The sequence below is a fragment of the Microtus pennsylvanicus genome, chromosome 5 (assembly GCF_037038515.1).
Source record: "Microtus pennsylvanicus isolate mMicPen1 chromosome 5, mMicPen1.hap1, whole genome shotgun sequence".
Taxonomy (NCBI): domain Eukaryota; kingdom Metazoa; phylum Chordata; class Mammalia; order Rodentia; family Cricetidae; genus Microtus; species Microtus pennsylvanicus.
The window spans coordinates 131,015,112-131,039,568 of NC_134583.1; the positions used below are offsets into that span (position 1 = coordinate 131,015,112).

Below are 24,457 nucleotides of genomic sequence, written 5' to 3' on the forward strand. Positions count from 1 at the left end.
GAGTCCCTGCTGATGACTAGGGGCCATACGGAGGAAAACGGTCACACTAGAACTCAGTCGAGTCCCTGCTGATGACTAGGGGCCGTACGGAGGAAAACGGTCACACTAGAACTCAGTAGAGTCCCTGTTGATGACTAGGGGCCGTACAGAGGAAAGCAGTCACACTAGGACTCAGTACAGTCCCTGTTGCAGGTCTACTGGCTCCTGTCATTCTCTGGAGCATGGTGCTGTTTAACAATAGTGCTAAGAAACCAACCTTTTCTCAGCTCCATGTATGGTTGGGCAAGAAATTAATGGCAGGAGTCAATTTAATATAAAAAGTTTCATGGCTTAAAGTTCAAAATGTACACACTAAGACAGCTTACGCCCAGTATAAGTAGGTGGCCTGTAATTCAGGAAAGGCTACTTTTCCTCCCAGTGAAATTCCACTTAATTATCACTCTCTACACAAAGGAGCTGCCCTCTACAACACCACAGTGGTGGAATTCTTTCTTTTTCACAGAATTTGTCAACATTGTGCATGCACAAAGTTACAGAACACAGTGCCAAGGAGAACACTAAAGCCAACTAAAGCCTTCAGCCACAAGAGCCAAGGGAGGTAACGGTTGTTATCAAGGAGTGTTGATATCTAGGAGTGTTCTAGAACCACGTGTTCAACAAGGACAAAAACCAACCTCTTTCTCCAGCCAGTTGAAGAGTTCACAGAGGGCAACGGCATCCTTAATCTGCGTGAACAACGGAGAGTCAGTGATCAGACTCAGAGCCCAGTCCTGTGGCCACCCTCCCAGGACTGCGTCCCAGAGCCAAACAATCCAGGGGCACTCAGGTTCCCAGAAGCCCTCTACAGGAAGCCTTTCCCACTACTGGGAGAGAAAAACTGAGGCACAGTCAGATGTGGCCATACCTGAGCACGCGGGCAGCTCCTCTAACCAGTGAATTCCACCCTGCATGGGCCAGGAGCGATGAGCTGTGGCCAGCCTCCACCAACCTCAGATCTCGCTTCCTTGACCTGGCTTCACATAAACTGTTCCTTTCTCAATACACAACTGCCTCACTACCCATACTATCATCAAGGACTCCTCACAGTGTGTGTGTGTGTGTGTGTGTGTGTGTGTGTGTGTGTGTGTGTGCGCACGCACATGTATGCATTGTGTGTTTAACATTTATAGATTTTTTGCTTCGTGTATGGCTATGCACCATGTGTGCCTAGTGCCCAGAGTCGAAAAGAGTGTCAGAACCCCTGGAAATGCAATTACTGACAGTTATGGGGATGACATGTAGGAATCAATCCTAGGCCCTCCAAAAGAGCAGTCAGTGCTCTTAGCCACTGAACCATCTCTTCATCCTCCTTCCTTTGCATTTTGTATTACACTTCATAAAAAGTTAACACATCCAATTTTATTGTTTTTGTTTTTTGAGACAGAGTCCACCGTACACCTGATACTGGCGTCAAATTCATAATCCTCATTACAGGCCTGCATGCCCAACATAATAGTTTATTTCATTCTCCCACTGACTCTGGAAGACCAGAAGGACAGAGGTCCAGAGAGATTCTGAACCTGTGCCAGGCCCGGGACCTCACAGATGAGGAGGGAGCAGGACCCTTCTGACCACCCCATCCTATTTCCTGGACCAGCTGCTCTACTCACATGAGCCCGCCTCATGCCTTCCGACTCAGTGGGGTTCTTCACAGCTTTGGCAATGCAAATGGGTGTATAAGGCATACAGCAGCGACGATCCTAGGGCACAGCACAGGAAGATGAGAAACAGTCTGCTCAACAGCCACAACAGCACACACTTGGAGGCAAATCATCTGAAGAGCTCCACTCTGGACCCGGCAGCTGTCCTCTGGATCCTGGAGGCCTGCCACTTTGGTTGATGCCCTGAGCATGCTCAACACAGCTTGAGCTCACCCAAAATAAGTTAAATACATCAAATGGGGCATCTTCCTCCACTCCTGGCTCTTTGCGGCTGCCAGCCTGTCACAGCAGAGGACTGCTGTCCAAGCCTCGTAGCTCTGGCTGGAGCTCACTGTCCTCTCAGAGCTGGGGAAAGGACCCATGTTGTTTTGGGGGTGGAGAGGGCATCTGCAAAAGGACTCCTGATCTCCCGCTCATCACTGCTTACTCTCAGCTTGCACATTTTGCCCACACCACCGTCCTCACGCACACCTCAGGAAACGGACGTTCAGCTCTGAGGACAGAGACACCGTGGCGCAGTGGCAGGCCTCCTGATGACAGATCTGCCAAGAGAGCCCACGGCTGAGCTTGCCCAAGCCCTCTTATCTATCAAGGGTCCAGGGCCCAACAGGAGAATGAGCAGCTGAAGGGGTGTGGGGGCCCGTCCTGCTCCAGATTCTAAACAAAGTGAAACAACAGGTCCTGATCGGTCCCCAGCAGGGGCTCAGTGAAGGGCAGGGCTGCCACGACCAGGTGTTGTTCTTAAGACAAATCCTCCACTCCCCAGCCTCTCTGGGCCTTGAGTCTGTATCTAAAACATAGGGAAAGAAAAGAGGTGTGTGCTGGGAAGTGTACCCCAAAATTCAGGTTCCTATGCTGCCTTCACCCTGGCCACTTACCACCTGCACACCTCACTCGTTCTGTACTTTATGTGAAAGAATTTTCACGATAGCATCGTCTGCACTACTTAGAGCTTTTCCCCAGTTACAGTAACTGCTGAGAACACAGCTATATTTAAGTAAGCCTAAGTACCAATGTGTGCCTAAGTACCTAAGATCACCTTTCACGCCACACCCTGGACGAGTTTAAAGGGCCTTGCACATTCCACGCGAGGCTCCAGCTCTGGGCTCCAGCTGTGCATGACATCAGAACCACAAAGGGGCCACCATGTTGAGCCGGGCCTGAACAAGGCCACTTACCTTGGGGATGGCGTCGCTGACAGCATAGCTGGCTTTGTCACTGATCCACACTTTCTCCCGTGGGGAGAGATCAGAACACAGGGTCCTGAGCTCACTCAGGATGGACTTGTAAGGAAGCACCTGGATTTTATATTCGGCCTCCAGGCCCACGTCAAGGAGCAGGTGATGCTTCACAGCAGGCGCATCGATGCGGTCCCCATCAATGAAGAGCCTGCCGGGGCCAGGGGCGGACCACAGACAAGGGCCACACATGAGAAGGTGAACAGACACTAGGCTCACAGCAAACTCAACACCAAACAGCTTCTCCTCTTTCTCCGCTGCCTCCCCAAACCCTGCTATCCCATCTGCCCTTCCTGTCCCTGTAAATGCTGTCATCATCCATCCAACTCTCTAGGCCAGCAACTGGTCCACGGCGTTGATGTCCCTTCTCCGCACTCTGCACCTGCATTAACTCCTGAGACCTCCAGCCTCCGCATCACATCTGTACAGCTGTCTGCAGCCTTGCCCATCACCACCTCTCAGCCTGCAGAGGCCATCCTATTCTACAGCTACCCCGTGCTTCCTGCTCATCTTCTGCCCCTACTTTACACAGGGACCAGCTGAACGACTCCACGTCCCCACACACTGCTCCTTGCCACGGCCTCTCAATACCGCTCCCTCTGTGTGTCCCTCTTATTGTCCAATCCTCCTCACCCCAACATTCGCCAAGACAGCTCACCTACCCTTCATTTTCGATTCAATATAATTTTGCCAGCCATCCCCTCTTACACGTCTAAGCTGGGCTCTTCATAGGCATTTCTATCGGCTCCTAAAGGGCCGGTCCCATTTATGCGCCTGAGTCCTTCAAGAAAAGGAAAGCTCACCTTCTCAACTATAACCCAGGACCCTGCCACTCACAATAGCACCTAACACCAGCCCCTGACACAGTTTGCATCCAATAAATGGGATGCCCAAATCTGAGCAAGGTACAATGATACATGTGTAAGAATGTTTTAATGAAGCCCACTATTTTAAACAATTAAGTAAAAAAGAAAATAGGTAAGTATGGTTTTGTGGTTGTTGGTTGCTATTGTTGCTGGCTGGTTAGTTGGTTGGTGGGTGGGTTTTTTGGGACAGGGTCTCACTTTGTAGCCTGGGCAGTCCTGGGAATATGTAAACGACGATGACCTCAAACTCAGAGCCTCTGCCTCCCAAGAACTGGAATTAAAGATGTGGGCCAGCATGCCTGGTCCTGCCCTAGCTGTTTTAGCTCTTACCTGGCACAGCCCACTATCCGAGACGTGCATCTAACCTGAGGGACTACTGTACACACAGACTGCCGATTGCCAGTGGCAAGTATCTGGGGGCCCAGCCCTCTGCAGGAGGCACCACTCCCTGGGCAGTGGTCCTGTGCAGTGTAAGAAAGCCAGCTAAGCAAGAGCCTACCTCAAGCTCCTTCCTGAGTCCCTGCCCTGACTCCCCTCAATGATGGGCTGTGCCATGCAAGTAGAAGGCAGTAAATCCTTTCCTCCCAAGTAACTTTGGGCCAGTGCTTCAGCACAAGAGAGAAGAACTAGAACCCCATTCAGTAGAAAAGCAATGCCAGGAAGCCTACAAGCAGTGCTCTGAAGAGATAGACTGACAAGTCAACAGAGTAAAGCACAAGGGTTTCCCGTATCCTCGCTGACTCAGAATAACTGGGGTCAAGAACTGCACAGCTGAGTCTACACAGCTCCCTCTGCCTTCCAGAAAACCTGAGATCAAACATGGCCTGGGGAGATAGTGCAACAGGAACCTCTCAAAGAGCCTCATGCGGCTTTGTTCTGCAGCCTCATCTACTCACTTCTCAGTCTCCTTCACTATAAATACTTTGTGGATTCCAAGACATTTGGAGGTTCAGAGGGAAGGCAGGATAAAAACAAACACCTGTTAAGGCAGGCCAGGGTGAAGGGAGCTCCAGAGAAAGGAATCGCACTGCCATGACAGTGGGGTGACGAACAGAAGGCGGAGCCTGGGGAGGATGCTCAGGTGGGAGTCGGACACTTACATGATGGTCTCTAGTCCTACAATCGCATAGGAGAAAAAGACTGGATTGTGCTCCACGTCTGACCCTCGGAGATTGAACAGCCCTAAAAAGGAAAGCATTTTCTTAAGAATGGTTTTGGTCAGCTGTCTAGCTCCCAGGTCAAGCTTAGCAGGTAGCTTTTGGGGAAAGGAAGAGTTTCTGCTTAGAATGTGGCTATCAAAGGATCCCACATCTCTCAACAAGACTGGGCTGCAACTGCTGGAGCCTGCCACCTGATGGCACCAGAACTGTTCTCTAGTTGGCCACATGGCAAGACAGAGGAGAAAGTAGGATCAAAAACCATGAGCAGTGTTCTCCCAAAGCGCCGAAATAGCTAACCGAGTTGTTGGGACCTGCCAAGCTCAGCTCTGCTGCATACAAACTCTGGCAAGTCCCCCCTCCCAAAATAAAACCAGGATACAAGCATTCTCTCTATTCCAAGGCAAATGACCTAGAACAGAAAACTGAAATGGGAGGGAAGGGGGTGCTCCACTGAGCAGAGGACCCAGGGATGTAGAGCTTCGCATTAGAGGCAGAGGAAAAGCAGTGAGTCACAAGCCTGTAGCTTAGCTACAGCGAGCTGTTCCCAGGCTGGGCGGAGGACCTGCCTTGAGCCAGGGCCAGAGTCTGATGAGGTCACAGCACATTTGAGAAGCCTGATAGACAAGTACACAGTACAGCTCTGGTCCTGGCTGCCAGCTCTAAAGCTTGCTCTCAGGAAGGTAAGAGAGCAAAAAGGGCCAAGTACAAAATGTTGCTACCTCCATTTTAAAATAATCATTTCTCAGCCGGGCGATGGTGGTGCACGCCTTTAATCCCAGCACTTGGGAGGCACAGGCAGGTGGATCTCTGTGAGTTCGAGGCCAATCTAGTCTACAAGAGCTAGTTCCAGAAAACGCTCCAAAGCTACAGAGAAACCCTTTCTCAAAAAAAATAAAATAAAAAATAAAAAAAACATTTCTCAAAGCAAAGTAGAAAGGCATCTATTTACCTCTCATACTGACTCCTTTTTGATTTTTTAGTTTTTGGAGACAAGGTCTCTCTGCACAGCCCTGGCTGATGTGGAACTTGCTATGTAGACCAGGCTGGCCTCAATCTCACAGAGGTTCACTTGCCTCTACCTCCCAAGTGCACCACCAAACTGGGCTTACCAGCTCCTTTTTAAATGAAGGTACTTGGAGCTGCTGAGGTGTGAGAGGATGGATGGGTCGAAAGTCCTCCCACACAGTCACCCTTAAACTCACAAGACTATCCCTAAAAAGTAACCAGAAATACAAGGCGAAATGATCAAAAACTAAGACATAACGTATGAGCCACGATCGTGATGGAAGGATCATAATAAATTACAGAGAAACTGGAAATAGCCCAAAGGCCCTCCATATGGAAACTGTTAGGCAGACTGTCGTATAACCATTTGATGGATTTTTAAAGCTTAAATTACGATTATGTTTGTTCCTAGCATACTGACACATTTAGAACACCAGGCTGAATGACAGACACATAGAAACATCAACAATGGTTGTCACTAGGTAACAGGATCATGAGTGATTTTGGCTTTCTTCCACCCTCTGTAGTTTGCAGGTTTCCATAATGGGATGTGTTTTTCTTAAATTGAAGGGGAGAAACCGTGTGTGTGTGTGTGTGTGTGTGTGTGTGTGTGTGTGTGTATTTCCTCTGGCGCTGGGTTAATTAGAGACAGCAATCACTGACATCTGATAAAGTCTGACAGACTGAAGAGGCAGGGCATGTGGAGTGGGCTTTCTTCCTCCAGTGGGAAGACGCACAGGGGCCTCTTCCAAGCTTCCCTGAATCAAATCCAGTCAAAATGAGACAGGAGGGAGCATTTCCATCAGATTCCTTCAGATTCTGAACAATTACCCGGGACAGGAGGGGGGGAGCTCTGAAGACTAAGGGAAAGGGCCTTGAGAAGAATTTTCAGTTCTTGAGTTTTCTGAGGTAAAAAATTTACTAGAAGTTTCTTTCTCTGAATACATTAGGGAACTACCTAAGCATAAAGAAAGAACAACACAGGAAACGTTCAGAAGAAATTCTTCCTCAGAGACCACAATCCTAAGAGATGGGCCAGAGGTAGGCACACACCTGGATTCACCACAGCCCCTGGCTGTGGACTGCTGGTTGTGGCGTCTGTGATCCCCTGCCCACCTCACGGTGATGCATTCTCCACTGGCTAACTGGCATCTGCTCTCTCATTTGGAGACACAGTCTCTTACAAATTCCCTCACCATTCAGAAAGCACACAGATTCCCAGAGGCCCAGGGACGAGATCAGGTAACTCCCAAGCACTGAAACCAGAGAACTCACATGCAATCTCATCTAGGGCAGTGACCACAAACCACACGATGTTCCTCTCGGCCATTTTCAACCGAAGGTCTGCAACCTTCTCCTTCCAGGAGATGCCTGCAAGAAACAAATACGCTGTGGCTCCAGCTGAGATCCCGTGAAGACGGAGGCCACAGAGAGGGCCTGTGCCAGACACTTAGGCAGTACCATTCTTACAGCGAGCATGCGACCTGCACAGCAGGCAGCCGAGATTGAATCCACAGAAGAGAAATAAATGCCTCTGCAAAGCGCCTTGCCTATTGTGAGCCCTGACTGCCTCCCCGGTACAGTGTGTGTCCCACGGCATCTGTGAAGCACCTACACTTGCCAAGCAAAGGTATCTACCGGGGGTCCTGCTGCTCAATGCAGTTATGGCTCTGAAAAGACCCAGGCCTTACTCTCTTTGGACTTAGGAGCTACAAGGTGATGCATGCAGGTAGATCAACAATTAAGTGCTCTACTTTTCAATGCTGGTCTACTGAGCTATAGGAATACATACAAATCTCTCCGGCACTGAGATCTTGCCTGTGGAACTCACTTTACATTTCTTCGGCCCTGAGACTTGGTGCTATGACCAAAGAGCCACCTGCAACCTAACTCACTGTGGATATAACTTCCAAATTATACTGGCCCAGTTAGGCACAGCCAAGGCCTTCCTGCTGCCCCCAGAATGCAATGTGGCACCAGAGGACGTCAGCATGGTAGCATCTGTAACTTGGCTCCTCACTAGCTCCCTATGAAGAGCATGGACACACCTGTGTGGTACCCAGCAGTGTCCTGCCCATAGCAGGCACGCAATTGTTTGCAAAACAGAAACTTTGGCAGCATATCTGAGATCTCTTCTCCTACAGTAATAGGCCAGAGGCTCTGTTTCAGTTAATAAACAATTTTAACCGTGCTGATGGAAAATATTAAGCTGACCGTGGGTCACTCACTGTACCCATCCTCCCCAATAAACCACACCCAGTGAGGGTGTCCCGCAGGAAAGCAAGCCTGGGGCTGCCCAGAACCAACGGCTGCTTTGAAGATTAGCCCAGGAATGCTGTTTAAAACTTGGCCCGGTGTCTGAGCAGTGATACTTTCTTCCCAGGACCCCTCTGGCAATCTGCCTACATTCCAGATGTCCCCCGTCCACCTCCCTGTTTCTACTGCAGGGCTCCCTCCCCTGCAGCCCCACCTCCAGCCTTCTCCCTCTGTCCTTCATGTCCCAACCAATCCACACTGCCTTCTCCTAAACAGGTTCACAGACTACACGGCTCCCCACTGCCGCGGGCCAAGGAAACAAGCACATCTAAGCTTCACAGCATAGGTACAGATAGTGAGGCCGCAAGGCCACCCTGCAAACGCCAGCACGGAGGAAAAGCAGCTGGCGTCACTAGATGCTGCTCCCGGTACCAGACCCAGAAGAGTGGCAGTGGGCAGCCATGGAAAAGCTTCAGTCACCTCCCGGGTCCTACAAAGACGCCCAGAGGAGCACTGCAAAGACGGGCTAACCAGACAAGCAGGTGTGCATGCGGCAGGCAGCAAAGCCCCAGCCTTGTCAATGGCCCTCTCCACCGGGTGAGGCACGATACTGTGCTCACGCTAAAGGCCCGTGCGAGAGACATGACTACATACATGTGGCCTACCAACTCCATGATGACAGGGTCTTAATATGACCTTTGACAGGATGGGTTGGCAAGCCAGGGTCTCAGGGTCACAGTTATAGCTCTGACCTGTATAATCCAGGCCCAGTGTGAGCAGGGGCTTGCAAGGGCGCTCTGGCCGGTCTGTCCAGATTTTGTCCACAAGGTTCTCCTTCACAGGTACGAGGTGGTGACCAGCACTTCGAAGTACCTTGGCCATCTTCTTCCAGTAATCTGAAAAAAAACACATAGCCAGCCATGAAACAAGCACCTGTCTCTTCTAAGGCAAACAGCAGGGCCTTGGCCAGGCCCTTCTGGAAGACATTCCTGAGTGCCAGGCACGCAAAATGAAGAACTTTGCCACCCTGGCCTCCCCTGCCTCTGTCCCAGAAACGTCTGCCAGCTGAGTCTTGGTTGTAACAAGTCATATTGAGTCCCAAATGCCCCAGATCCAATGCAAAAAGGAGGACACAGAGAAGTCTAGAACCAGATCACTCACCTGTGGGAATAATGAGTGGGTCTACACCAACCCTGGATCCTTCTGGAAGCACACTCACCAGCCAGTCCTCCTGAGTTGGTGTGTCCTTCAAACCTAGGAGGACAGAACTGCTAAGTGTCTCTCTTCACCTCCAAGGCCAAGACCAAAGAGCAAAGCCCCTGCCCACAGACAGCCTCTGATGAAAGGACCGAGCCTAAGTCTTGGCCACAAAGAAATCTTTCTGAGGGAAGATCCTAAGAGGAATGGACACACAGGAGCCCGCTGCAGCCCTGGAACTCCCAAGCACAACAGTGGACGGCCTCTCACTTCTACAACACTGTGATAAGGAACTAAACCATTCCAGAAAGAAACAGAATTATTTCAATAAGCCAGTGTTTCTGCAATCAAACAATATCTGGGGATACAGTTTTTTGAGCGCCCAGGAGGGATAAGGATCCCTCCGTGCCATGCAGCTGACATAATACCACTTTAACAGGCAGACAGGATTCGCTCTTCTGCTGCTCTGACCCCTCAGTGCTACCACACCTTACAGCCGTAGCTCAGGGAGCCCAGAGTCAGTTTGCTGTCAGCAAAATGAACCTGGGATCCCTCAACAGTGAGCATGCACTAGTGTGCACACAGAGGCACACGCACACAGAGGCACACGCACACATGCACACAGAGGCACACACCCATGCACACAGAGGCACACACCCATGCACACAGAGGCACATGCACACAGAGGCACACCACTTTTTGGTTTTCCTTGGCTTTTCAAAGGATTGGAAATGTCAGAAAAAAAACATTAAGATCCTAGATGCCGGAAGCACTCCACCCCTGCCCAGACCGGGCCAATCACAAAGGCAGGTTAGTCAGTCTACTCGTCCACCCACCCATCTTCATGAGAGTCCAGTTGTTGTCCATTTGCTTGGCCGCTTGGAGAAAGTAGCGCCCGTCGGTCCACATGGCCGCATGCTCTTCTGTGATAATGGCTGTGCCTAGAGAAAAGCAGCAAGAAAAGACCAGCTCTGACCGCTGAGAATCTGTACAGAACATGGCAGTAGGCAGCCAGGAAAGCGAGGAACACCTGCTCTCACTGGGGCAGAGGGGTCCTAGACCCCAAGGCAACATCCGGGTAAGACAATGATGCCATGGCGAATGCGGGTCAGGCTCTGTGGGAGCAGTCATGAGGCCAGGACTACCAGGATGCTGGTCTCTGCACACTGTGGCCTGAGTCAAGGCTGGAACAGAGGACCATGCAGCCAATCTCATAACCAACAAGACTGGGTGGGAAAGGTTCTGCTCCAATGGAAACCCTCAGAGAGCTGCTGCACTTCCCCCAGAAGCAGCAACCCGGACCGTACATGTCCACGGTGACTCAGCAGGCAGCAGCAGAAAGTCCATGCCTCCCACTTCTTCACCCTCAGTTCCCACAGACCTGGCAGCCCTGGGAGCTTTCAGCAGAGGTGACGGCCAAAACCAACCCAGATGTGCCAACCAACACAAGCACTTAAGCCAAAGGAAGCAGAGGTGAACCACAAGTTGAGAGGGGCTCCCACCTCATCTAGTTTGTTTAAGGGATAGGAGCTCAAAGGGGAAATCACCCAAAAAGTCAAGAGTGAAACAGCTTTGGGAAAGTTAAGACCTAACACCAAGGGAGCTCGACATTATCCACTGCGATCTAATGCCACTGAACACGGAGACTCAGCAGTGGAGGACTTACTCAAAGAACTTCACAGGGCCAGGAAGCTAGAAGCTCGCAGTTCATGTTTGGGGCACTACCTAGGCAGCCATGCTCAGTTTAATTAATACTCTTTTCTGTGTGTATTGTCAGAAGCAGTACAAAGTTCAAAACTGCTCCTTATAGTAGAAGTTTGATTTGCTTTGTTTGAAAAAGCAAAGACACAGAAAAGAACAGATGGTCACTAAAAGGTGGCACTGAAGAGCAGGGAAATTGGAACCTACGCCAGTTACTCTGGGAGGGGAACAAAAGCAAAAACGGAAAATTCAGGAACTCACCTGCAGAGCCATCGAATCCAGAGACAAAAGCCCTCCGGCAGTCACAGGGCGCAATGTACTCACTCTGGAAAAAAAAAGGTGAGAGATGGACCTTGGCTGCTCATGCCGTGTGCTAAAGCTTGTGGGTATCACAAAGTGGGAGGGTTCTCGGTACCACTGCTCGTACAGCCAAAGGTACACATAGAAACCCAAACCAAACATCTTTTCAAAACTAGCCAGGCATGGTGGCACATACTTGTAATGCCAACACTGATGCAAAAGGATCTCAAGTTTGATGCCAGCCTGGGTTACACAGCAAACTCCTGTCTCAAAAACCAAAACAATAAAAGTTAACGCACACACTGTGAGAGACGGACTGAAGGCTACAGAGTTGTTGCCTTTGACTGCACAGCGCCCTTTGAGGAACAAAGCAAGTACAGAGAACTGGCTCAGAACTGCTTCCCTCAATAAGATCTTACAAACACTGATCGCTTTCTCCCTCCCTTGCCTCTGACATTTGGGCATCTGTTATTTTTCTGGAAAGTGGAGCTGCATTTCTGTTTTAATAAGTCACTCCTTGAACATCCTGTCTGTGTCCCCTCCGCGCGGTGGTATCAGTCTCCCACACAGGCCCGCCCCTTCCTGTCAGGCAATCAGAGGAAGCACTTCCTCTGATCCAAGGGGCTCCAGCAAAACCAGGCCCCTCTGCTGAGAATCCCCCTGCCTCTGTGAGGAAAGGGGATGGAAGGTACCGGGGGTGTGAGAAACCACCATGTGGCAGCCAGAGAAGCAGTGTTCATGTAACTGGCACAAAGTAAATAACAGAGGCAGGATTTGAACCTGGGCAGTCAGCCCCAGAACCTCAACTTTGAAGCCTATGCTAGGCTACCTTCTACCACACAGTATCTCTCATCCTCAGGACTCTCTAGGAACAGAGCAAAGACAAGCAAGAAAACAGAGCGTGATGGCTGATACTGTCACCTGATAGGCTCTAGAACCACCGAGCAGACAAACCTGGGCATGTGTGTGAGGGAGGACTAAGGTTAGGCTAATTACGGTAGACTGACCCACCCACCCTAACTGTTGGCGGCACCATTCCATAGGCTGGAGTCCCAGGCTGAATAAAAAGGGGCAAGTGTGCTCAACATCCACATTCATCTCTCTCTGCCTCCAGCTGCAGATGCAATGTGAGCAGCCGCCTCACGCTCCAGTGACCACGCCCTTCCTGCCACGGTGGAGTGTATTCTCAAGTCCTTCCTTAAGTAGCTGTATCTCTCTATAAACTGTGTTCCTATGGCCACATCTTTCCTGCCATGAAAGAGTGTATCAAGCCCTTCCTTCTGTAAGTAGCCTTTGTCAGGTATTTTTTGCAGCAAGACAACTAATATACTAAGGTTCAAAAAGACAGTCTGTCAGTAGCTCGCCCTCTGTCCGGCTGGTAGTGAGTAGACCAGAATCCAAGGTCAGCTCCGCTTGCGTCCAGAACTGAGTCTCCTTCCACCAGCAGCTGATTTTTCCCATGCTGAAGGACTTAGCACGGTAAACAATGTTGGGCATGCTAGCACACGCTTGCAATGTCAGACTGAAGAGGCTGAGGCAGGAGAATTATGAGTCACGAAACAGTCAGGCTTACATGAATGGCAGACCCCAGAGGGAGGGAAGGACCTTAGGATAGAGAACGGGGCCTCTGGCCAGAGCCCAGAGTCTTTGGGGACAGTGAGGACAACTTCAGAGAAATTACCCTGTTCCTCTCCTGCTGTCTGCCCTCTCACCAAAGCTGCTGTCACATTTTCTGGGACTCAGGGAGCTGCTCAAAGGACCTGCTGTGAGACGGGAAGCAGGAGCCACAGACCACACCCGGCCCAGCCCAGGTCCCAGCTCTGTGTCTCACCCAACTCCTCATCTCTGAAGTGTGTCATTCCCCTATCAAACTCAAAAGAGTACACACAGCCGACAAAGCATAGAGACCATCACTAGCCCTGCAGAGACAGAAGACATGGCAGAATCCTTATTCACTAACCCAGTGACTACAGGGTAAAAGGCTGTTAGAAGAGAGGCATGGGAGCACCCGGCCTCGTGACACAGGCCTCCATCAGATCTCAGGAGGTCGAGGCAGGAAGATCTTAAGTTCAAGGCCTGCCTGGACCACAGAGCAAGTCCAAGGATAGCAGTGGCATCTTAATTTAAAAAAAAAAATTAATTAAAAAAAGCCTGTAAAAAAGCAGTTACGGAGAAAGTGGCACCGGAGAGGACAAAAACAACATCTTTCCTAGGCCCACTGGGAAGGACAGACAGAATACAGGGTTAGCCTCAGCAGCCCCTGGAACCTACGCAAGTGCACAGAAGAACTGCTAGCCCATCTTAGGAAGCATCTGAGGAACCAGGGCAACAAAGCTAACAAATAACTCATCCTCTCAGCAAGGATGCTCTCCGCTGACATCATAGCTCCCTGGATGGAGCCCTCAGGCCCTGACAATGCTAAGGACTCTAGATCTCGCTCAGAGACATAGGGATCCAATGTGACCCCATTACTCTGTGGGCAAGCCTGGGGGTGAGGGAGTGCGCAGGAGACCACAGGTCCCATCCAGTCCCCACCAGAAAGGTGAGGGGGGGCAGATTTCTCCAGCAGATGTCTCGTCTGGGACCCAGACAAGGCCTGGGGCAAGAACCAGACATGACCTAAGTGGTCAACAAGCCAGAAGGACACGGCTAGCGGGGCTGGAAGCAGCATTACCTCACAATGAAGGCTTAGGAGGCCAGAGAGCAGAGTCCTGGCGTGTGCTCTGCCCAGAACAGGCTAAGGAAAAGACGCACAGAAGCAGACACAGCCGCTGGCTTGTCCTCCGGAATTTCCCACTGCTCTGCATTTCTCTTAACAGGACTCAGGCCCAAGCCTCATCATTTCCACCTGACCACTGCCCCAAAACCCACACTTCAAACACTCTGAGCATTTCAAGCACATGTACATTTTTAATATTAACACACCTTATTACCACTCTCCTTCAAATTCTCTAATGGCTGCCTGCCATGTTTAAGATCAAATGCAAATCCTAGTCCAGTCCCCAGGTTACCACCTGACCAAGCCCTGCTGTCCCCTGGGCTCCATAACCACCCCGGCCAGTGCCTTCTCATCAGCGCATTTGGGCTGAATGTCATCTCCACAGCGAGACTGCCTGAACCACCAAACAACACAGCCACCGGGTCACTCTGAACGCTCTGCGCAGAAGCAGCTTCTTCTCAGGGAAACTCTATACTTATGCTGCACTGGTCCTTCATGCCTCCCCCAGACTGCCCCTCAAGATCAGAGTGCTCACAGCTGTCCCTGCGCACAGAACAGGTACCATGCAGTGGGTCCCCAACCAACAGTGCAGAATGAACAGAGGAGCTTTCTCCCTCTGCCCAGGGAACCTTAGCCAGCTCTACAACAAGGAGGACGAGACCGTGAGCCAGGAAACAAAGGTCACCAGAGGAGCTAAAAACCAAGGAAGTGGGTCCTCCTGAAGCCTCCAGAAGTAACAGCCCTGCAGTTCACTGGAGACCTGGAGCCCTCCGGAGCGCTGGGGGAATGCATCTGTGCTTTTGATGTGTCCTAGCAAGGGCAGGAAACAGGAAGAGGGCTGGAGGGACTTCTCACAGCTGAGGCTTCCAACCCATGTGCTTATAGCACCGCAGGAGGCCAGCAGGCAGGCAGGACGGGTATCTTCTACACGGAGCAGCTGCTCACTCACGTTGCCACCACACTGGGCTGCAGGCCACACGACGCCCGCCTTCAGTATTCGGGGAAGCTAGAACCACGAGAGTTCATGAGAACTCCCCAATTTCTAGATGCTAGCGACTAACTCCAACAACATAAACAAAGCACACCTACAAACCACAGACAGAACCTTAGTCATCTCTCAAAACCCAGCTCCAGAAGCCTCTGACACAGCGCTTCCTTCCCGACTCCAGCTTGCAGCAGCCTCCCCCATCTGCGGGTCCTGAATGATGGAGACAGAGAACACTGGCTGAGGATTTGGCTCAGTCCCTATTTGCTGCCAATGACTGTATTAATTTCCTTCAAATACCACAGCAGGTCCAGAAGGAACCACCTCCCCCAGCTACAGAGGGAAAAAGCAAACTGAAGCTCACATGGCCAATTACTCCCTTCCACCAGAGGAATCGCCATTACAGATGGGGGAGGAAAGATTTGAACTCCAGCCTGACTCAAAAGCCCTCTCCAATTCTGAACTATGTATAATATGTACAGTACAAATGGGTCATAAACTCAGAAGGAACAAGGACTACAGATATGCCCCAGAGACCTCCACCTTCAATAACCACACAAACGACAACTCAAGCCTTTGACCAAGAGAGTCTTCGGTTTGTGTTGCTTTCATTGGTTAATAAAGAAACTGCCTTGGCCCTTTAATAGGACAGAAAATTAGGTAGGCGGAGTAGACAGACAGAATGCTGGGAGAAAGAACGAGTCAGTCAGTCGCCATGATTCTCCCACCCAACACAGACAAAGGTTAAGATCTTTCCTGGTAAGCCATACCTCGTGGGGCTACACAGATTATTAAAAAATGGGTTAATCGAGATGTGAGAGTTAGCCAATAAGAGGCTGGAACTAATGGGCCAGGCAACGTTCAAAAGAATACAGTTTCTGTGTAATTATTTCGAGTAAAGCTAGCCGTGCGGAGCTGGGCGGGAAGGCAGTCCACCGCAGCTCCTCCAACACCAGGGCAAGGAAAACTAATGCCCGAATGCCAAGACATCAAGACTAAAGTTACCGGAGCCCACATTGAAGCATCTCCCCCAGCCCCACCCTGCAGGCCTTCCTATAAGCATCGTATCTGGAACATGCCTCAGACAACATGAAATTCTCAAGAGAAGTGAAACTGAGTGTCTGGATGTCTATACACAGAAAACACCACGCGTTGTTGAGAACAGAGACATAAGCTCCCTACACCCAAACACTGAAGTACTCAATGCCCTGCCATTGGCCTTCTCTCCTAAATGGAACAAAGTGAACATGAGGAAGATGTAGAGCTGCCCAGAGACTAGCACTCCAGCCGCAGTGTAGATGGGTTCTAGAACTTCATCTCCCAGGTGCCCCTGCTACTGTCACATGATAGGAAGGGATGGCTGCGCCAAGAGCTAAAGATATGCTCTCTCCACACTCTTCCTCCCTCTGCTGGTTGGAAAGGGGGCACCTCAGAGGAAGGAGCCGTCAAGTCCCTCATCAACCGGGAGCTCTGTACTACAGAACAGAGCGGCACCAGGTCCCTGAAGCTGCGTGATGTGCTGACCACCACAGGCATGGGCTCAAATACACTAGTGGGGAAAATCACCACTCTGTCCCAGGATTAAATTAAGAGACAGAACAAAACAGGAGGCTGATTTCAGGAGGGATAGAAAAAATACAGAGTTTAGGAAAATCTGATTCGTGTCTTCCAGGAGAACCACACATGGCCAAACACTCACATTAGCAGATTCGCCCTGACAAAACATGGCCTTCTGACCAAGCCACACCAAAAAGCAGAACTCAGGACCTTTCAGATGAAAAGGATGAGGAATTGGGATTTCTGAAAGAAAGCCCTGGCCCCATTCAGAGACTGCCCTGACTTGAAGCAGGGGACGCCCGGGAATCCCAGCGTCTGCCTAAGACTGTGCATGAGAGCATCCAGATTACCACTGTGAAAGTCTCCTGGGCCTTGTTCCAGGATTACAGAGAACCCCTACGCCGACAGAGGACAGAGAGAGGCCGGCCACCATAGTGCCAAATCCTTGCACAATCATTGGTGTTATCTATTTCATCTCTGACGGGGGAGTACACAAAGTACACAAAGAACAGAATTCAAGATGGCCCTTCAGAGTTCGAAGGCCCTCCGGTCTCCACCCTAGGAGGAATTCCATCAACCTTGAATCAGGCTAAAGTGAAACAGTCAGGATCAAGAGCCACAGAGAACAAAGGCTCTCTATTGCTGAGGAGGCCGCTGAACAAGTCACAGTCCTCCCTTCCTGTCCTCAAAGTCCTGGCAAGGACCCAGAGCCCCATTCAGTGGAGTGACCCCAAGTGTACAGCCTCTCGCAGGAACTGAAGCGAGGAGCCTGGCTCTGCTGCCACCATCTTCATCACCCATGGAGCCCAACACCTGCAGATTCTCTCTGTCACCCACCTCCTGCTCACCCTTAAAGCATGCCCTGTTGTTTCTCCTCCCAATCTCTGTGCTCTCTACCCGGACTCTGGGATTCTACCTGGGTCTTCCTCCTCTAACCCATACTCAGTAACTCCCCTACTGGTCATGTTACTTTCTTGTTCCAAAATTCTTCCTAAAAATAAATAAATAAATAAAATGAATTCTTCCTGAGCGCTAACAGCCAGACATGGGTGTACACTGTAACCCTTGCAGGCAGCAGCATCAAGCACTCAAAGCTACCCTCCACTGCAACACCAAGTTTGAGACTAGCCTGGGCTATATGAGAATCTCAAAAAAAAAAAAAAAAGTAAACGCTCCTGACTATGGGAATCAAGGTTATGAACAGGAATGAATGACTGACCTAAATGTGCCCATGGTGAATGTCTCTGTCTCTCTCACTCTTTTCCCTCTCTACCTCTCTCCTTGCATCCAAATTCTAACTGCGCACAGTCCAATTAAATGTTCTTCTTCAAGGACGCCTTCCTGAATCCTCTGTCTTAAAGGTCTCTCACACCCGGAATGTGTTCCATACTTACACAAGCTTACGCCGTGAATGGCAGCAGCTTCCAGCGTCGTGTGGCTACTAAGCACTTAAAAAATTTGACTAAAAATTTAAGTATTTAATTTTATTTCGCTTTTATCAATTGCAATGTCATTTTTTTTTTCTGAGACAGTTTCTCTTCATGGTCTTGGCTGTCCTGGAACTCACTCTGTAGACCAGAATGGCCTCAAACTCACAAAGATCCACCTGTCTCTGCCTCCTGAGTGCTTGGATTAAATGTACCACTATCAGGCAAATTGCAATGAATTTTAAAACAGATAATCAATTATTAGATTCAATTATTAGGAAACCTTTAGATATGCTTAGAACAACTTGGATCTGTGAGTCTACTTTGTCAACTATAAATTTAAAGAAAGTACAGACCAAATACTCAAAACTATGTATTCAAATTGAGGTGTTTTATAAACTACCATATTTGAATGGCTCCTATAAAAAGTAATCTATACTCTTTATACTGATATATGAAAATGTTAATTCTTCCAATACACTGGAATAAATAATTTATTAATATTTTATTTCCTTACAGTGTGTCTACAGAGTTAAAATTACACACACCTCACAAATTTCTCCTGGGTGGTGCTGGCTAAACCCTTCCCCACGACACATGGGATTTTATATTTGATTTCCCATCTCTAATTGCGGCTCGTCTATTTCTTTACTCAAGGGGACTCTCGTTAGCTTCTACAATGCTGATGACCAAAACAGAAGTGGCTCACACAATGAAACCTGAAGATAAACCTGCTTTAAGCATTTGCTGACAATGGCCCTGTGACTCACATGTCACAGTCCCCTTTCTGCAGGCAAGAAAGGTCCCCTTTCTTCAGCTGACCGAAGTCTAACACTAGTGATTGGTTCAATGGCAAATCTGACATCCAAGCACTTGAACAGATAGTCCCTCAGGCCCACATGGGAGTCGCCTGCCTCTGCATTTGTCCAGTATCAGTCCCTGGGCAGGCAGGCAGAAACGGCAGACAGCTCAGCCTCCCCTACAAATTCCTGACAGGTAGCTAAGCTACAGCAACAGAAAAACAGCCAGTGCAAAGGGAAAAATGGCAGCGGCAGAGGGGTGGGAGGACGGGAGGACAGCGAGAGCCAGGGAAACAGCTGGCATAGCACCGCACCCTGTGATCCCAGCAGTCCAGAGGCTAAGCCAAGGGCTGAGGATCAGAGTTCAAGGCCAGGGACTAGGCAGACAGCTCAGCAGTTGAAAGTGCTGCTCCTTGCAAAGGACCTGAGTTCAATCCCAGTATCCACGTTGGGCAGATCACAACCATAACTACTTGTAACTTGAGCTCCTGGGGCGGGGTCCGACACCTCTGGCCTCTGTGGGTACCTGCACTCTTGTCCATACATCACACACACACACACACTAAAAAATAATAAAAAGTTAACTCGAGACTAGCCTGGGCTACATAGTGAGTTCCAGACCAGTTAAGGCTGTACAGTGAGACCTGACCTCAATAAAAAGAGGAAAAAAAGGAATATAAGTATTTAAGTTTATGAATTCTAGACAGCAACTTCCTCAATTAGTGACTAGCACTGAGCAATTGTCACTGACCTGACTTATTGTTTTGAGTTGCCACTATATGATGTGTTTTCCTGGGATTTGAGCCTCAGCCCTCAATAATGACATTCCAGTAAAAGCTGAAGGCTGAGTAAACCTGCATCAGCCTGTCCTCTGGGCAGTCTTACTACCATTCCCGGAGGGCATATTAGGCTACATCTAAAGTCAGAGGCAAAGGCATCTAAAATTCAATGAGTTTTGGGAAAAGACCAGCTTTGTGATAGTTTCTTGTGAACAGCACCCAGGACTAAAAACAGCAAGAAAAACTTGGGTTGGCTTAGCTGCAAGAGTGCTCTCTACAGATAGAACAGAGTATAGCCTAACACTGGGCTAAAGAAACAGAAACCCAGACAGACACACGGCTGCACACACAGCCTGAGCCAGGCCCAGACAGACACACGGCTGCACACACAGCCTGAGCCAGGCCCAGACAGACACACGGCTGCACACACAGCCTGAGCCAGGCCCTTCGACTTTTAACTGGAGGCGTACTGAGGCTCAAATTTTTCTGCACTAGGCCACCCTTGGAGGTAATGGGTCACAAATAAAGTAGAAGTGTTAGGAAGAAAGAAAAGGGGAGGAGAGCAAATGGAAAAGGAAAGAAGGGGATGAGAGCAAGAGGGGAGAGGGGAAGCCCTTATCACTGGTCACCTTCTGTCATATTCAGTGGGGCCCTGAGGACTTAGGGAAAGCAGTCTAGTCACAAATGGCAAGAACACGGACAGGAAGCATCTGAAGCAGTCAGACTCCTAGAGCCTGAAGAATAACGGTGGAGTATAGGCGCAGGGAAGAAGGGAAACGGAACCGAGAGGTCCTCTGATGGACAGAGTTTGATGAAAAACTTGTAGCAATCTGCTATGTAAACAACATGTGCGTGTTGCTAACATGACAGCAGGCATTCTAAGTGAGTGTGCTGTAGATTCTGCGTGGTCAGTTTAGATCGCATAACATGCGTCTGTGGCACATCTGACACACGCCTCAGAACACGTGGAGAGCACGTCTAAAGAGCGCGCACCTCTGTATGTGCTGGATCTCAGCAGCTTACAACCACAGCCTCGCTTGCCACCTGCTCCCTCATGGTAGACCAGGAGGGGGGACCAAGGAGTCACAGCAATCACATGATGGGGAGAGGGAGGACCAAGGAGTCACAGCAATCACATGATGGGGGGAGGGGGATCAAGGAGTCACAGCAATCACATGACGGGGAGAGGGGGACCGAAGAGTTACCTCAATCACATGACGGGGAGAGGGGGACCAAGGAGTCACAGCAATCACATGATGGGGAGAGGGAGGACCAAGGAGTCACAGCAATCACATGATGGGGAGAGGGGGACCGAAGAGTTACCTCAATCACATGACGGGGAGAGGGGGACCAAGGAGTCACAGCAATCACATGACGGGGAGAGGGGGACCAAGGAGTCACAGCAATCACATGACAGGGGGAGGGGGACCAAGGAGTCACAGCAATCACATGACAGGGGGAGGGGGACCAAGGAGTCACAGCAATCACATGACAGGGGGAGGGGGACCAAGGAGTCACAGCAATCACATGACAGGGGGAGGGGGACCAAGGAGTCACAGCAATCACATGACGGGGAGAGGGGGACCAAGGAGTCACAGCAATGGCGCTCTCACTTGGGACTCTGACCTGGGATGAAGGCTGCAGCTCAGTCTTGGAAGTGGGGGATAAGGAAATGAGGGCCTAGCAGTTTATACTCCCTACTCCATAGCCTGCCATTGGCCCAGAAAACGATGTAGAGCAAGGGGGTTGTGACCCGCACATCAAGAACCTCGTCTAAACTCTCGCAAAGCAGCTTCAGTGTCCATGGTGTGTCAAAACAGCTTCTGCCACTTGCACGTGAGGAATCCTCAACCGAGCCTTAATGCACACGGATGCTTGGTTTTTACTTCCCTAAAACTTCACCAGGAAGCTGTCTGCCTCCCTGGATGTGCTCCTAGTAGCCCTCCTGCCTGGACCCCCTGCCCTTCTCCTCCCTATTTCCACAACCCACACTGTATGTACCCTTCATCTCACAGATCCCCCACGATCCTCCTCGCCTCTTCCCGCGGCCACAGCCTCATCTAGCTTTCCTCACAGGAGTTACCCACTCTCGGTCTTATGAGAGACGCGTGCGCGCGCATGTGTGTGTGTGTGTGTGTGTGTGTGTGTGTGTGTCTGTCTGTCTGTCTGTCTGTGTGTGCGTGCGTGTCTGTGTGTGCGTGTGTGTTTGTGTGTGCGTGTCTGTGTGTCTGTCTGTGTGTGCGTGTGTGTCTGTGTGTTTGTGTATGTCTGTGGGTGATTATGCACACATGCATGGGTACCTGCAGAGGCAATAGATAACCTAGAGCTAGAGTTACAGGCAGTTAGAAGCCACCTAGTATGGAGCTGGGATGGAGCTTAACTCTGCCGGAAGATCGGCTACTGTTCCTAACCACTGAGGCACCGCCCCTGCCCCATACATAGACATCTTGACCCCACTACTAAAATGATTCTTTTCCTTTGGCTTTCTCCATGTAGCCTGGCTGTCCTGGAATCACTCTGTAGACCAGGCTGACTGCCTTTGCCTCAAGTGCGGGGATTAAAGGTGTGTGCCTCCACCACCCAGCTAACTGATTCTCAAGGCAGAGAACAATTCTCCTCTTGGCATGTGGCACAACCACTGAAGTAGTTGCCTTGCACACAAGCAGAGGCTGGAAAAAACAACCACACAGAGGCTTCACTGGGAAACTAAAGCACTTTGTACACCAATTCTTCTCTCATTAAAACCAAAACCACGGTGACGGCAGGGGACCAACCTCCCATCTTTGTAGCCTTTAAGTCACACGTCACAGGGTGGACATCACACCTGCTGGCCTGCCTACATCGAGTTAGTCCCAGACTTCACTCATTACCACTAGGATGGAGCTCAGGACGGCTTTCTACCTATCTTCTAGCAATGCCAGAAGCTGGCAGGACCATCTCCTTAGACACGGGGAGGCAAGAGACAATTCTGATGGGGACAGAGCATAGCAGAAGCAGTAGATAGAAGACATCAGCAACGGAAAGATCCTCAATGGATAGCCTTAATTTGCCCGCTGATTTCTTCACAATTTACTGAAAGCTAAATTCCCTGAGAACAAGGAAGCAAGGGTCAGTGCATTCCGTGAGACTTAATCAGGGGTGTGTCAGGCCTATGTCAGGCCCCAGATGACACACTTACTATGGCTCACAACTAGAATTCTATAAACGTAATAGAGCCGAGGGAAGACGAAAAGGCAAGGGTCGATTGGCCCTTTCTTCAGCCATCTCCACTTGGTACCTGGTGGGCATCTCCTGACGGGATGATATAGGCCTGGATTGGTTCTGCCACATACTCGGCGTTCCTCATAGCTTGTCGCAGCTGCCGCAGCAGCTCTGATGTCACCTTTGGAGCCATCCTGTGGACTGAAACAACAAGAGAATTTGTTCCAAAACCAGTCTGTGCCCCCGCAACTGAATTGACTAGTAGTTCAAAGCAAGCTAAATGAGGGTACCTCCCACATCCCATCCTCCAGCGACTTCATCTTCAAACTGACGACTCCACCATCAGACCAAGACTGAAGCAGCCAGAGACACTTATGTTTATAGTTATTAAATATTACTTCTAAACAGCCATTAGGTGGCAAGAAAAAGTGTACCACTAAGACACATTTCCTGATTATCTTGCACTTCTAGGACATTATTCCAAGAAGATAATTAACAGGTATATAAAAGTATAGGTGTCAACCTTTGTTTATAGCTGTGGAAGAAACAGTAATTATTGGTTAGATAAACAATAATGCATAGAACACTAAGAACCACGAAGAACTATGTAGACCTAAGAAATTGTTACATACACAGGTGTACGTATGCAATGTATATTGGAAGATATCTAGGCCTGGTGGGTAACTAAAAACGTTTTGCAAGGGCATACATAGATTGCTCTACTTTAAAACTGTATTTTGAAATGTACACGTGCTAAGAGTTTTTACTTTGAAGTGCCTTAATTTGGAGACTTAATTTAGAGGTTTCCATTGTTGTGATAAAATACCGTTACCAAAAGCAACCTGGGGTAGAGGTTTATTTCAGCTTAGAGTTGCACATCACAGCCCATCACTGAAGGAAGTCAGGGCAGGAACCTGGAGGTGGGAGCTGATGCAGAGGCCATGGAGGATGCTGCTTACTGGTAGGCTCCTCATAGCTTGCTCTGCGAGATGCCAAAGTGCCAAGGACCATGATGGCAAGTGCTCAGCTCTAAATGGGACAACTGTGTCACCCACTCCGAAGCTCAGAGAGCATCGTACAATAGGAAACCTAAAGCACATAAGAGCCAGAGGATGGAGAGCAGCGTGGCATCCGACGTCACTGTCACACTCGGACACTGGAGGACGGGGCGTGACATCCGACATCACTGTCACACTCAGACACTGGAGGACGGGGCGTGACATCCGACGTCACTGTCACACTCAGACACTGGAGGACGGGGCGTGACATCCGACGTCACTGTCACACTCAGACACTGGAGGACGGGGCGTGACATTCGACGTCACTGTTACTCTCAGACACTCGAGGACGGGGCGTGACATCCGACGTCACTGTTACTCTCAGACACTCGAGGACGGGGCGTGACATCCGACGTCACTGTCACACTCAGACACTGGAGGACGGGGCATCCGACGTCACTGTCACACTCAGACACTCGAGGACGGGGCGTGACATCCGACGTCACTGTTACTCTCAGACACTCGAGGACAGGGCGTGACATCCGACGTCACTGTCACACTCAGACAC

General features: G+C 50.0%; 1 protein-coding gene across 3 annotated transcripts in view; it reads right to left on the reverse strand.

Moving 5' to 3' along the window:
* The window catches only part of Xpnpep1 (X-prolyl aminopeptidase 1), a 53,548-nt gene that overhangs the window by 12,186 nt on the left and 16,905 nt on the right, over positions 1–24,457 (reverse strand). For all 3 annotated transcript variants that reach the window (XM_075974366.1, XM_075974364.1, XM_075974365.1), the window contains 10 exons: positions 22,968–23,092; positions 11,385–11,448; positions 10,259–10,363; positions 9,387–9,479; positions 8,978–9,121; positions 7,245–7,340; positions 4,905–4,986; positions 2,879–3,089; positions 1,650–1,739; positions 675–725 (listed from right to left, as the gene is read on the reverse strand). In XM_075974366.1, the coding sequence (XP_075830481.1) occupies positions 675–725; positions 1,650–1,739; positions 2,879–3,089; positions 4,905–4,986; positions 7,245–7,340; positions 8,978–9,121; positions 9,387–9,479; positions 10,259–10,363; positions 11,385–11,448; positions 22,968–23,084 (1,053 nt within the window). In that variant the 5' untranslated portion in view covers positions 23,085–23,092. The remainder of the gene's footprint in view (positions 1–674; positions 726–1,649; positions 1,740–2,878; positions 3,090–4,904; positions 4,987–7,244; positions 7,341–8,977; positions 9,122–9,386; positions 9,480–10,258; positions 10,364–11,384; positions 11,449–22,967; positions 23,093–24,457) is intronic.